Below are 15,356 nucleotides of genomic sequence, written 5' to 3' on the forward strand. Positions count from 1 at the left end.
TAATCTTTGAAGAGACTGCTGTAGGTGGAGGCTGGGATGAGGCAACGGGCTGGGAGAGAGAAGTGAGAAGGGGAAGAGCTATGTGACCCACTGGACATGGGGGGAGTGAGGGACAAGAGGAGGTAACAAGTGTTCTACTGCAGAGCTGGGGGTGAGACTGTGGAACTGTGTTTGGAAGAATGTAGGAAGAGGTAAAGATCTTCAGATAACCTACCTGTTTCCCTGACCAGAGTAGCCAGGAGGTTCCCAGACAATGCTATCTTAAATTTGTAAATATCTGTTTAAAACAGAAATGCATTAAATATTCTAAAAATACATAATTAAATACATGCTATTCTAATTGGGTGATGGGTAATATCTTAGTCTACATTAGAATCCAGGGCTCAACAGTGCGTGTGCTACTGCCTGCCTGTAATCATGATGATTGGAAGACTGGGGTAGGATGATCTAAAGAGTTTGAGGCCAACCTAATCTCTACAGTGAGTTCAAGGTTAGCTTAGGAGTCAGAGTAAGATATTACCTCCAAAAGAAACATGGAGTGATAGAGTGAAGAGGGGAGAGGAAATGTGAGGAGTGAGAGGGGAGGACAGGACACATCAGGACACGACACATCAGGTCAGGACAGGACAGGACACATCAGGACAGGACACATCTGGACAGGACAGCACAGAACACATCAGGACAGGACAGGACACATCAGGACAGGACACATCTGGACAGGACAGCACAGGACACATCAGGACAGGACAGGACACATCAGGACAGGACACATCTGGACAGGACAGCACAGGACACATCAGGACAGGACAGGACACATCAGCACAGGCAGGACACATCAGGACAGGACAGGACAGGACAGGACACATCAGGACAGGACAGGACACATCAGGACAGGAGAGGACACATCAGGACAGGACAGGACACTTCAAGATAGGAAATGTCAGGACAGGACAGGTCAGATAGGACAGATCAGGACAGGAAAGAAGAGAAGAGGAAGAGAGTGCGTACAGAATTCAGTTGGGAATTTCAAATCTTTTCATCCATTTTTAGTATTTTACACCTGGCATTATTTTACATAACATTTGGTTATGTTTGTGTGTATTTACTTTTTGAGAAGATTTTGAGCCAATGTAATTTTTGCCCAACTATCTGTAATACGCCATTTAACCCTTCGGCATTTAGCTTAATAAGTTCATAGATACACATTGATAAATGCACTTGTTGGGTTATTTTTCTCCGCAATTTTAGATAATATATTATATATTCATGAAATATTTTTTGGTCTTTTTAATGGGTTTTGGGTCTGGGATAATTTTCATTATTTAGGAGGGTAGGTTACAAGTTGTTGTCAAGGGTTAGAAAAAGGCTAAGCAAAGGAGATTAGATTAGATTTAAGGTTCTTGTTTAAAAAAAAGAAAGAAAGAAAAGAAAAGAAAAAGACAATTACTAGTTTTAAATACTTTACATTATTACCAACTATTAGGATATAAAGAAATGAAAGTAGTTAGACATTACAATAGAAATTGTAGTCATATTAGATATGTTTTAAAAATTGAGCAGAGATGTTTTAGACAGGTCATCTTCAAAGCCTTCAGAGATCTACCGAATATGGCATTTAAAATGTTTTAATAACTTAGAAATTTTTCTTTTTTGAGACATGTCGGCTCCTGGCAGAACCAATCTACTTCAGAGAAAATATGGGCATTGAAGAAACTGCATATGGAGTTAACTTTCATTGTGGCAAAAGTTAGCCACTGGACAACAAAGTATCCTCAAATCAACAGGACAAAATGGACAGACAGAACACGAAACAAAGGACTACCGATTCCTGCCAAAACAAGTGTGGTTATGGCTTTATCAGAAGGCATCTTCTGTGGCCAGGACAATATGGCACCATCCCTGAAGTGGCCTTCACAATCCAGAAAAGGTGCCCTTTTCTTCGAAGGCAGCTGAACAGGCAGTGGGCTGATAGTTTCTGTTGTGCAATGGAACAGCAACTGAAAGCTCACGCCTCTCAATAGTAGACTGGCATTTAATAGAGGTATGTGGAGCAGAAGGGGATTCTGAGATGAAGCCATATATACACAGCCAAGAAGAATGGACAGCTGAATTCAAAAACCATCAACAATTTCCAGAATTTAAAATCCTGAATCATGACATGACACTAGTGGAATTCAGGTGTTTCTGGTACATGGACTGCTCTCACCCTATGTGACGTTGAACTGTTGACCTTGTGTACAACCTACTTCACAAATGAGTCTGTCAGATAAGATAAGCCTATAGGTTGAAGATGATGCCCCAACAATGCAGTGAAACCTCAGGTGACTGTCCAGGCAACTGGCTGTTTCTGTCAACTCACAAAATTTTTGGAAGTTGCTTTTGTGCACTTCCTGTTTTTATTTTTGTTAGCTAATATTATTTCCTTCTGGGGTCTCTGAGGGAGTTGAAGTTTAGTTAGTTATAGTTGAAGATTAATTAGGATAGAAAGTGAATTAGATACATTTTGGACTTACTAAAATAGGATAGATAAGGGAATTATTTTCTCTGATTTGTCAAATACAAATGGACTAGACAACATTTAGGTATTTGTTACTTGTATATATTGTATATAGTTATTGTACTTTTGTATATAGTTTTTCTTTTGTTAGTTATAACCTTTTGCCTTTTTTCTTTTTATTAAAATAGAAAAGGGGAAATATGGTGATATTTTATTTGTACTGAAATGTGATTTTAATTTTATGTTAATAAAGTTGCCCTGGGGTTAGAGCTATTAGAGCCATAGCAAGAGTGTGGTGGTTAGAAGAGCTAGGTAGATTTCTGTGTGTTCAGGGATACAGCCAGTATTGGAGACATATGCCTTTAAGACCTGGAGAGCGGTACTTACAGGCAGTGATGAGGCAGTCATGTGGTTGGGTTTACAACCAATGAGAAGGCAGAACAGAAAGACTATTTAAACACAGACAAACAGGAAGTAGCTCTCTCTCGGGGAAGTTAGGAGCACTGCAGGAGGTAAGATTTTATCTCTGAGTTCTGACCTCTCGGCTTTCTCTTTTACATTGGCTCTGTGTTTCTTATTTTAATAAGACGATTGGTTACATCTACATACACCAGCTTGTTTCTTAGTTACATTTGCTTGGAAAGCCTTTTCCCAGCCCTTTACTCAGAGGTAGTATATGTCTTTGAAGTTAAGGTGTGTTTCTTGTATGCAGCAGATGGATGGGTCCTGTTTTCTTATCCATTCTGTTAGCCTGTGTCTTTTTATAGGTGAGTTGAGACCATTGATGTTGATGGATATTAATGACCAGTGATTGTTAATTCCTGTTATTTTTTATGGTTGTGTTGTGTTGTTTTTCGTTGGTGTATGTTGGTGTGGGATTATCTATTGCTTGATTTTTCATGGATGTGTTTAGCTTCTTTGGGTTGGATTTTCCCTTCTAGTGCTTTCTGTAGGGCTGGGTTTGTGGACAGGTATTGATTAAATCTGGTTTTATCCTGGAATATTTTGTTTACTCCGCCTATGGTGATTGAGAATTTTGTGGGTATAATAGTCTGGGTTGGCATCCATGGCCTCTTATTGTCTGCATAAGATTTGTCCATGATCTTCTAGCTTTCATAGTTTCTATTGAGAAGTCTGGTGTTATTCTGATGGGTTTACCTTTATATGTTACTTGGTCTTTTTCCTTTGCAGCTCTTAATATTTTTTTCTTTGTTCTGTGTGTTTAGTGTTTTGATTATTATGTGGCAAGGGGACTTTTTTTTTTGATCCAGTCTATTTGGTGTTTTATAATCTTCTTGTATCTTCATAGGTATTTCTTTCTTTAGGTTAGGAAAGTTTTCTTCTATGATTTTGTTGAATATATTTTCTGTGCCTTTGAGTTGGTATTCTTCTCCTTCTTCTATCCCTATTATTCTTAGTTTAGGAAATTCCAAATGTCCTGGACGTTTTGTGTTATGACATTTTTGTCTGTAGTGTTTCCTTTGACTGACAAAACTATTTTCTCTATTATGTCTTCAGTGTCAAAGATTCTCTGTTCCATCTCTTGCAGTCGGTTGGTTATGATTGTTTCTGTAGTTCCTGTTCGTTTAGTCAGGATTTCTATTTCCAGCATTACCTCAGCATGTGTTTTCTTTATTGTCTCAAATTCATTTTTCAGATCTTGGAATGTTTCTTTCATTTGTTTAATTGCTTTTTCTTGGCTTTCTTTGATTTCTTCCAATTTTTCGTTCATTTTTTCTTCCATTTCTTTAAAGGAGTTTTTTATTTCCTCTTTAATGGAGTTTTTCATTAACTCTTTAAGGGAATTTTTTATTTCTTCTTTAAGGGAATGTTTTATTTCTTCTTTAAGGGCCTCTATCATCTTCTTAAAGTCGTTTTTAGGGTTGATTTCTTCTGTTTCTTCTGTCTTGTTATGTTCAGGTCTTGCAGGTGTAGAATTACTTGGTTCTGATGTTGCCATATATGTCTTTATGTTGTTGCCTGTATTTTTGCACTGGCTTCTACTCATCTCTTCCTCTGCTCAGTGCAGGTCGTGTCTGTGTCTGAGAGTGCCTCCCTTGTTCTAATTTTTAGTCTTGGTTCAGTAGGAGTTCTTGGTTAAATTGGTGCTATTGAGCTGTTTCTTTAGGGGCAGTTGATCTCAGTCGTTGAAGTATATACTTATTATTCTGGTGATATGGTTTGGTGGCTGGGCAGCACCTTCTTCTGTGTTCCCATGTCACATTTTGTTCATTTGTCAACTCCTCAGCTGATCTTGTTTCTTTAGACTTCAAACTGTAGGCATATAAATCCTCTCCCAGATGGATTTCAGCTGAGCGGGTTAGTCTCACCAACACCTCCATGTTGTTGGGTTTGGGCCCTGAGTTGTCCTCAGACGGAGTGTTCAGATTCGTTCTGGTTCCGTCCCATGGAGATAGTTTCTTCCCCTGGTATTGATATTAGAGGTGTCCATGCCTCTGCTTGTCACCTTTGTGGTGCCGGTCCACCTCTGTGGGCCACCGCTGGGCCTGAATGTCCCTGCTGGCCACTGCTGGGCCTGAATGTCTCTGCTGGCTGCCACCTCGGGCCTACCTGCCTCTGCTTGTCGCCGTTGCCAGGGCCCATCTACCTCTGTGGGCCAGATATTGGTGAAATTACTAAGGCCGCTCCACATAGTTAAGAGGAAGATTTATTTAGTGGGTGACTTACAAATGAAGGGATAGGTAGACCATGGGGTTCTGGGGAAGGTGAATCGCAGTCCAGCAGTGTTCTCTGGAGCTCTGCTCAGTCAGCCTCCACTGTCTAGGGTCCAGGAACAAAGAGTGCTCGCCCATCCAGGTCTCGGGTCTCCAGAGGCCTCCCTTGGCCCTGCCTCATAGGCGTGACAGTTGCCAGAGTCTCAATGGCGGTTGGAACTTCAGGATCCAAGCTGGAATGGCTACCAACTACACTTTTCCTTTTAGTAGTGTCCATTCACTGCTTTTTTGTTTGGACAGAAACTTCTGTTTGCTATATGTGAAACAATTCTTACTAGAAACCTGTAATTTTAGCTTCTGTAAAATTTGGTTAGTTCCAGAAAAAAAATCTTTTATTGAACATGCATGGAAATGGAACCCTGGAATGATTGCATAGACATGATTGTGGTGATGCTTCCTGTTCTATATAAGCTATGGAATGTTCATGATCAGGAATAGACATCCTTGAGCTGAAGCTAGAGTTTTTGTGTCCTGGCTAGTTTTATGTTCATTTCACACAGCATCAAGTCATCTGAATGGAGGGAAATTCAACTGAGAAATACCTCCATAAGATTCACCTGCAATGTATTTTTTTAGTTAGTTCTGGGAACATCCAACCCATGGTGGTTAGTGCTCTCCCTTGGTTGTTGTTAATGGGTTCCATAAGAAAGCAGGTTGAGCAAAGTCATGGAAATGAGCCACTTAGCAGCACCAATCTCATAACAAAAGAGTATCATTTTGAATTCCTTTCTAAGAAATTGTTATCATCTGACACCAAGTTGTGGTGGTTTGAAAGAAAATGGTCCCACATATCACAGATTCTAAGGACTCCTCCACAAAACACTCAAAATGTATCACTACTTTCCACAAGAAAGCATTGCACAAGATCCATGACTTTTTAAAATAACAGTGAAAATGTTGAAAAAAATAAGAAACTAATACTCTTAACAATAGATTAAACTCTACTGGGCAGGGTCCTGAAAAAGGAGGTGAAATTAATTACAGTAAATATTTAAGACTTAAAGGAAGCACCTAAAATTAACAACATGAACTGGGATGACACTCTCCAGCTATACACTCTTCACTGATTGACAAATTTAATATTGTGAATATGATTCAATTAGCACAGAAAATCCATAGTAAAATTTTGTCAAAATTCTAATTTCATTTCCTATTTTAAAAAAGATGTTTCAAATTTATTTTACTTTTATTTTTGAGTGTTTTACTTGCATGATTATCTGTGTACCTCATGCATTTTGGGTGCCTGTTGAATCCAGGAGAGATTATTGGATTCCCTGGAATTGCAATTACAGATGGTTGAGAGTGACATATGGGTGACAAGATGGAATCTGTGTTGTTTGTCGGAACAAGAAGTACTCTTAACAAGTGATCTACATTGTGCCTCTCCCACATTATGATGTTCTTATAAGTGAGAAGATTTTCCACAAAATCAATGGAATATTTATTTCTCACAGGCCTAATATCTTGTTTCTTCACCCATGACAATTAAGATTTGTTTCTTAGATAGGGTTTCTATTGTTATGAAGATACAAAATGACTTCAACAACTCCTATAAAGGAATATATTTAATGGGTGGTTAGTTTACACTTCAGAGGGTTATCCCATTATTCTTATGGTGGCATGAATGGTAGCAAGCAGACAGATAAAATACTGAATCTGTGAGTCCTCACATCTTTATACAATGGCAACAGAATATGGTCTGAATCACTGGGAGTAGCTTGATCATTTGTCAAATCACAAAGCCCACCCCAACAATGTCACACTTTCTCCAACAAAGCCAATCCTACTCCAACAAAGTCATACCTCTTAACATTACCACTCCATTTGTTGGGCATTTTGTTTCAAACCGCCACAATTTGGTGTCAGATAATAATAATTAGTTAGAAAGGAATTCAAAATGATACTCTTCTGTCATGGCATATTTTCTATAATGTCCTTTCAATATTTCTCCAAAATGAAATCCTGTGAAATATCAAAACAGTAGGTAAGATCAAATTTTATTCAACTTGTGGGGGCTAGTGTTTCCTAAAATTGATAATAAATATATTTTGAAAAGCCATATGAAAACCCACTAATTTAGATGCTTTCTAAAGTAAATAAAATAATTCAAATTGTATTATGACATATAGGGATGATCATGTTCCAACTAGAATTTATATGCTGTCAATTAAAATCTATTGTATCAGGTGTTGGTTTTCATCTTTTGAATAGTTGGCAAAAGGGATCCCATAGACACCCCAAAATATTACAGGCTGTTGTCAATGTTATTGGTTACTTTCCACAACCTGATGATAAGGCCCTATTCCTGAAGACAGAACTTAACTTATATAATTCACCATGGAGAATCTGCACTGGTGTCTAACAAGAAGCTTCATCTCTAATGATTATCATTAACAGTACTGGAAGGTACTCTGCACACTACAGGAGGAGAAAAGCAATCATAAATATCATATATCTACAAATCCTGTGACCTATACAAGTGAACTACCTTCCAGATTTATTGGTACTTTAGTAGAAAAAATATTATGGGTATAGTCACACCATTATTACTGGATTTAATTCCAATTCCATCAGATGGAACCCACATCTGACAATGATAATGAGGCCAAACCTGATCCTAGATTGGTCATGGACCTATAGGAAAATCTATAACAATTATTGAAACATGCACTGACTCTGAAACCATTCCAAAGAAACACTCTTGGTCCCTAGAATCAGTCAGTGAAAGGAATATGCCCTAGCTTTAGAATTAGTGTGAAAATGCCAAGAAGAGCCAACAAAAGAAACACAGTTTGGTTCTGATATCAAGGCTAATTCTGTCCCTAAACCACAAAACTAACCAATCCCGGAACAGAAAAAAACTAACCAATATTTAGTTGACTCCATGCCGAAGATATTCTGTATAAAGGACCCTGCATGTTCAATTGTGGGCTACTCTCTAAACCTTGTTAGAGGCAGCCACTCTGCTGGACTACTCCTTCCCATATAAATTTCTTTCTCAAATTAGTTTTAGGTGTGAAGATCTCAACTCACCCTTTCAGGCTGAGCTGTCCAAGAAGCTCCAGGCCTGACTCTCCTGAGCAGATAGGGTACCTTCCCCTCCAGAGATGAACTGTCCTAGCAGCTACAGGCCTGACTCTCCTGAGCAGTCAGAATACCTTCCCTTCCAGGGCTGAGCTGTCTCATTGCAGATCCAGCCATCAGAGCTGTCCTAGAAGCTCGAGGTATCTGGGAGACCTTCCCCTCCAGGGATGATCTGTACTAAGCAAGTCAAGGTATTTGGGATACCTCCAGGGCTGAGCTATCCTGTCAGCTTGAGTTATCCCAGATACCTCACCCTCTAGGGCTGACCTTTCTCATTGCAGCTCCTGCTGTCAGGGCTGTCCTAGATGTCATCTGACTCTCCAAATAGTTACAATACCTTTCACCCCATACTTGCGAAATTTATAATTTGGTGCCAAAACCTGCGACCAAAACCACAGAGTTGGGAAAGTTACTTACATTTTGATGCCCCAAAACAGGATCAAACCCACAGATTTTCAAAACTTTTTTTTTTTACAATGAATCTGTTCTACCTAAGGCTTGTGAAAAACACAGAGCCTGAGGATATCTGTTGATAGGATATATCCTACAGACATGACAGAGTAATACACCTTTGAACACTCACCAGTATATTTATACAAATGAACCACCATAATGGCACAGTTTTTACCCAAATAATGATAGGGGAAATTTTACATTGTCTTATCCATAGAAGAAAAAACAAACACAACAAAACAGGTCAATGAAGGTATTATCAACTGCCTCAGGAGGGGAAATCCCATATTGGTAGTTCAGTTCCTAGTGCTCATCTAAGGATATATTCACATACAAACAGAATTAAATGAACTCTGTACGTTATGTAAATGTGTGATCATATCAACATAGCAGTGAAAATTAAAGAAGGAATCATGAATATGGGAAAGAGAGGAAGGCAATGGAGGAGAAAAATCAGGCTGAGGTGTATGAAGGCACTATATTTATCAAAAACAATCCCTACTTTAAAAAAAAATGATTGTACATGAAAGCTTTTTTTCAGGGCAACATTTTTTTATGGTCTCTGTAAATTTTTTGCACATTTGAAACCATTGGGAATGCTTAATTATATTAGAAAATACTTTAACTAAGCCTTATTTCAATGTCTAAGAAGTAGTTATTGAGTTTCTGTTTTGGGGCCATGACCTCAGGCTCACAATTTTCTAGACCAATCTCTGATTAAGTTCACAGTTGCTTAATACAGCAACCTTTGACTGGTTTCTGCAATCTGTATTTTTTCCTATTAGCATCTTATTTTGTACAAACTTTGGGATGTTAATGATTCTTAAACTGCACTATAAATTTTACCTCTCAGCATTTGCTTTAATCTGAACAGGTGGTCAATGCTTGAATTCTCACAGCACCAAGAAAGAGTTTTTTGGCATGTCAGCCTACTTTTGGTTTGAAGGAATACCTTTCCCTGATATAACGTATAAAAGAGAAATTATTGAAGAAAGTCATGATAAGTTTGTGATCAGAGATGAAGACACTGTCATAGTGAGTTATCCTAAGTCAGGTAAGAACATCATTGAGAATGATCCTGAACTGTCTGTGGAAGTTTTGGACTTTAATTATCCTTCATTTAGGTGGTGAATGGAATGCTTTATATATCTCATGTGTTCAATGGTTTGTGGGCTTGAAGCGCTATATCTGAGAGAATTTTCACTCAGAGGAAGAACTCTAACAAAACCAATGTACTCAGTCAGTGCTAGTGCCTGAGCTGATCCTTGGAGCAATGACAGTGTTTCCTAAAGCAGATTGTGGCATTCATTTCTCTCTGTGTGGAAGAGATATTGATGATAATAATCAGATAAAAGAGCATCAAGAAAAAAGGCATGAATATAAGATTATGTGGAGGAGAGGACAACGTCAGGTAGAAGACTTACCATGGATCTTTTTCATGTAGAGGAAAGAGTCTCAAAACTAAAGGCACCAAGAAAGGCATCATGGTCATTGGGCGAGGAGTGTGATGGGAGGCAGAAGAAGTAAACATTGGTTAAGTATTAGGTTGCTAACATCAAAGGGCAATAACATGGAAAATCTAAGGACAGTGGACTGCAGGAAAAGGATTCAGATAATAGCCCAGAGAATAATGCTAGAGAAACACTCTTTGACAAATGAGCATATAATCACAAATACATTGTGTATGGTAAATAGACCATGGAATATATTTAAGCTAAAGTGAAGCAGTACCAATACATACAGTGCAGGATGGATGCATCTTAATGACACTGTATTAAATAAAATGTTCCAATCTCTAGGACAGATACCATGACTGCATCCATGACAAATATCTGGATAGTTGAATTTACTGAAACAGAATGGTTCTTCCAATGAGTGTCAATAACTTTTCCTTCTTGTTCAGGAACTAATTGGCTGATTGAGATTGTCTGCTTGATTCAGACCAAGGGAAATCCTGAGTGGATCCAATCTGTGCTTATCTGGGAACGCTCACCCTGGATAGAGACTAAAAAGGGACTTCCAATGTTGATCAATACGGAAGGACCACGCCTCATGTCCTCCCACCTCCCTTTCCATCTTTTCCCCAAGTCTTTCTTCAGATCCAATGCCAAGGTCAGTGTCCAGTAGTTGAGAAATCTTTGGCCAAATGCTCTTTGAACTTATTCTACTTTGTTGGGCGCTGGAATTCTGCCTGAAATGCATTCTGTATAGATTTGGAGAGGGAAGTTGGGATTTTCATGCACTGGGTGATGCTAATCTGTCCCCTCCTCAGACTATATCAGAGTACCAGTATATCCACCACCTCTTAGTGATCCTGGGCAGATATAATGCAAAAAACTGTGTTATCACAGTAGGGCATTCAGGGACTATACATACAGGTCAAGTAGAGCTCAATCTCTAATATACAGTGGATATTACTGTTTTGTTGTCATCAAAATCATTTAGCTAAAATTGGTTCTATATATAGCCAAAACCTAATGGGTGAATCACGCAAGCAGAGGTGCTCATAGGGGATGCAGCCTGAACAGGCACGAATGCTGTAATCTGGGAGATTGTTCAACAACCATGGCTTATCTGTATCCATTGTATCTTGCTGTGTCTAGCTGTCCATTAAGACCAGTAGCCACAAAAATCACCGACATCACTGATAGAGGATTTGCTAAGGTAATCAGAAATATCCAGGTTCTGATACATCATTTCTCATTGTTAATAAGAAAGTTTTGTGGAAATCCCCACACCTTAGAAACTATAACTATTTATGTTTAAACTCAAAGACGAATGTAGAAAATAATGTCTCTTGAAACTATCACAGTGAAGTTGTGATCATAAAGCTATATTTATGAGTCTTATATAGATTTAGAAAATTTGTGTCTGCAGAAATTAAGGCCCAAAAGATGAATTATATAGTAATGTCACAATGAGCATTGGGACAAAATATTTATTTCATTTCATTAATTTTTTAAATTATTTCTTCTGTTTTGAGATTATACTATAATTACATACTGTATTCCCCCTTGTTCATCCTATCTGCAGGCTGACCATCATACCCCTCTTTTCTATCTTTCAAATTTGTGTTTTTTCATTATTTGTTGTTACAGCTGTATATGTATCTATGTAGTCCTAAGTACCTTGGTACAATCTGCTCAGTATGTACAATGTTACTTTTTTATGTTTTCAGGGCTAAGAAATTGATATTGCCTAACCAATTGCTGTTGCTTTTCCCATTTCTTTACATCTCAGCATTTTTTAGGTGCTCATGGGTTTTTGTGTTCACCATTTTGCAATGAAACATTAGCATTAAACTCTGCATAATGATTCTTTTGAGAGTTTTCTTTTATAGTTACAGTTACAGAAAACAATTAGTTTGTCATTATTAAGATAAATTTAGCATAGTATGCATCATTCAATGTATATAAAACATTCTTTCACAGTGGGCAGATAGTCTTTCACCCTGTAAAATATTGATCTTTACATGTATTGAATCAATCTTGTCTTTTTATCTTTGCTGTTGGTTTTATTACAGTATTACTGGCCTCAGACATTTTGCTGTTACATTTTTGCAAATCAAAATGATAAAAGAAGATTCTGATAAATATAGGCATTTTGCACTTGTTTTTGTTCAAATAAAAATAATAAATATTTTTGGAAACCTCATTGATGCTTGATTGACTTTTTGTATAAACTAAGCCAGATCAAATTGTTGTATGACTATATTGACATTCATTTACATGCTTTTCCATTTTAGGTGATCTATGTCATCAGAAATCCCAGAGATGTTCTTGTGTCTGGTTATTTTTTCCTACGTAACACAAAATATATTGATAATCCAGAGTCACTAGGAACTTACATTGAATGGTTCCTCAAAGGAAATGGTGAGTGTCCTGTTAAATATAGGGGTTGAGGGAGGCTCAGTTACATTTATGAAGACAAGGTGTGATATAGCTTAGGCTGGCCTTGAATTCTCTATGCAGATAGGGATTACCTGGAAGATCTGCTCTTCCTCACTGTACTTCATGAGTTCTAAGACTATAAGCACTCACTTCAACATTCTGTTTATTTAATCATGGGATTCAACCCCCAAGTCATTTATGTTATCTAACTTGGTTACAACTCAAGCCGTTAGTATATTCTATAATTTTCTCTTGGCTCCATCTTATTCCTCTACACTCTACCAACCTGTTGATCCAAGGATCATTACCATTACAAACCTAATTGTGAAGTCTTCCTGTTCTCACAAGCCACTGCATAATGGCACAGCTACAGCTTGACCTATTACTAACCATCCTGGCAATATTTGGAGTAGCAAGGCTTTCTAGTACTAATGAAGATGTTATACCTTGTGGTTAACAGAGCAACAACACTAGGACCTATTTCCTTCTCATCATGAATATTTGAACATGATGACAGTACCAGATGTGAAGTCTTCTCAATCAGAAAATGATTGGTTACTCCGATACCACAATTGGAGTTATTCCACCAGTGGGTGTATGTTGTATTGATGATTGAAGTATAGATATCAGTGTCCATAATTGAGTAATATTATTGACAAGAATCTCCCACTAAAATCCTACAGAAACCTTCTGTTACAATGAGGGCTATTCAGCAGAAATTTATATTTCAGCTATTCCCAGCTTTCTTTCCATACATTGTGTGACAAGACTATGAGATTGGCCTTAGAGTTGTATCACTTAAGAATAGGTACTTTGACTTGATTTTATATTTGTACAGCTTTTTTTGTTCATTTATTTTTTTCTATCTTAGAATTTTGTACTATAATAAATAAGAGTGGAGGAAGTCAGTTCATTTTCTTCTTGCTTGTACTAGAAATATATTGGATTTCCCCCTCCCTAGTGGAATGTAAGCTACAGTTTTCCTACATATGGCCATTACTATGTTGAAATATATTTCTTCTGTTCTAAGTTATTTGGCATTTTATACATGAGGGGATGATAAATTTTATCAAAAATTCTTTTCTTTATCTACACGATTACAATGTGTTTTCTGTTCTTGAGTCCACTTATAATATTTAATTTATATTGATTGATATTTGGGTATTGAACCAGTCCATCACTGAGTCTCTGGAGTAAAGTCAACTTGATCATGGTGAATGGTTGTTTTGATATAGTGTGTATTTGTGTTTGTGTTTGTGTCTGTGTGTCTCTGTGTGTGTGTGTGTGTGTGTGTGTGTGTGTGTGTGTGTGTGTGTAATTGTGCATGTACATATATATGCACATTGTGTGGCTCCATGTATATCCAAATGTGCAGGTTGACCATGTGGATTAAGGTGTTTATGTTTGGCAATAAACAACTTTACCTGTTCAGCCATTTTACTATCCTTTGATAAGTTCCTGAATATGTTAACAAACTATATTAATGAGAAACTTTGCATCTATGTGAATCATTGATTTTGGTCTATATGATTTTTTTGTTGTTGAATATTTCTTTGTTCTTTGTATCAATATGATACTTCAAAAATACTTTGGTAATGATCCTTATTTTCCTTCTTTTATGTAACAGTTCAATAATCTTTGTGTTCTCTGAAGTTCTGGAAAAATTCATCTGGTCTGAACATTTCTCTTTTTTTGAGATTTTTTAAATTACTTTTGCAACTCGTTGTATTAGGCCTTACAATATTTTTATAACATAAATTTTATTGATTCTTTTGAACTTCTTCTCATCATGCATATCAGTCCCACTCATTGCCCTGTCCTTTCAAATCTACCATCCAACCTTATATCCTGCCACCAAAAAGAAAATATAAAATGATTTCACCTCTCACTTTGATAATTTCCTGGTGTCTATTCTTCCTGGGAGACTTTGCTTCTTCATGTTCGAAAGCTTTCAGGTGTGCTGTTTTGTCACTAGTGTGAGATTTCTCCAACTTTTTATGTGGGCATATAGTGCTATGAATTTCCCTCTTAGCACTGCTTTCATAGTGTCCCATAAGTTTGGGTATGTGGTGTCTTCATTTTCGTTGATCTCTGGGAAGTCTTTAATTTCTTTCTTTATTTCTTCCTTAACCCATTGGTGATTCAGTTGAGCATTATTCAGTTTCCATGAGATTGTGGGTTTTCCATAGTTTTTGTTGTTGTTGAAATCTAACTTTAAACCATGGTGGTCTGATAGAATGCAGTAGATTATTCCAATTGTTTTGTATCTGTTGAGATTTGCTTTGTGGCCAAGTATGTGGTCAGTTTTAGAGAAAGTTCCATGGGGTGCTGAGAAGAAGGTGTATTCTTTAATGTAAACTTTAATAATTCTTTGAATTCACTGGTGCTTGTCATAATGAATGATTCCGTTTTAATGACTTACTGAATTATCGTTTGCTGTTTCTTTTCCTTTTCTTAGTTTATCCATGGTTATATTGTATTTGTACTCAAATGTGGTGACATTTTACTTTTGCATTAATAAATAAAGTTTGCTATTAGATCAGGGAAAACAGAAAACCATTTTAAGTAAACAAAGAAGTTTGGCAGTGGTAGAACATGCCCTTAATACTATCACTTAGCAAGCAGGATCGTTGTGTGTTCAAGGCCACACTAGAGAATAGAGCCAAGCATGGTGACACATGCTAGTAATCCCAGTAC

At 37.3% G+C, this 15,356-nt stretch overlaps 1 protein-coding gene and 1 long non-coding RNA gene across 4 annotated transcripts in view; one reads left to right on the plus strand and one right to left on the minus strand.

Moving 5' to 3' along the window:
• The window catches only part of LOC121824477 (uncharacterized), a 35,522-nt gene extending 26,977 nt beyond the window's left edge, over nt 1-8,545 (minus strand). The window contains exon 1 of the long non-coding RNA XR_006066382.2: nt 8,266-8,545. This is a non-coding gene — a long non-coding RNA (uncharacterized LOC121824477). The remainder of the gene's footprint in view (nt 1-8,265) is intronic.
• Nucleotides 8,546-9,617: 1,072 nt separating this feature from the next.
• Nucleotides 9,618-15,356, plus strand: part of LOC102912864 (sulfotransferase 2A1-like) — a 30,281-nt gene continuing 24,542 nt past the window's right edge. For 2 of the 3 annotated variants that reach the window (XM_006997181.4, XM_076571703.1), the window contains exons 1-3: nt 9,619-9,823; nt 10,673-10,881; nt 12,515-12,641. In XM_006997181.4, the coding sequence (XP_006997243.1) occupies nt 9,691-9,823; nt 10,673-10,881; nt 12,515-12,641 (469 nt within the window). In that variant the 5' untranslated portion in view covers nt 9,619-9,690. Of the gene's footprint in view, nt 9,824-10,672; nt 10,882-12,514; nt 12,642-15,356 lie in introns of all 3 variants that reach the window. The other variant, XR_006064961.2, reaches the window with a different exon arrangement.

The sequence above is a fragment of the Peromyscus maniculatus genome, chromosome 1 (assembly GCF_049852395.1).
Source record: "Peromyscus maniculatus bairdii isolate BWxNUB_F1_BW_parent chromosome 1, HU_Pman_BW_mat_3.1, whole genome shotgun sequence".
NCBI classification, from domain to species: domain Eukaryota; kingdom Metazoa; phylum Chordata; class Mammalia; order Rodentia; family Cricetidae; genus Peromyscus; species Peromyscus maniculatus.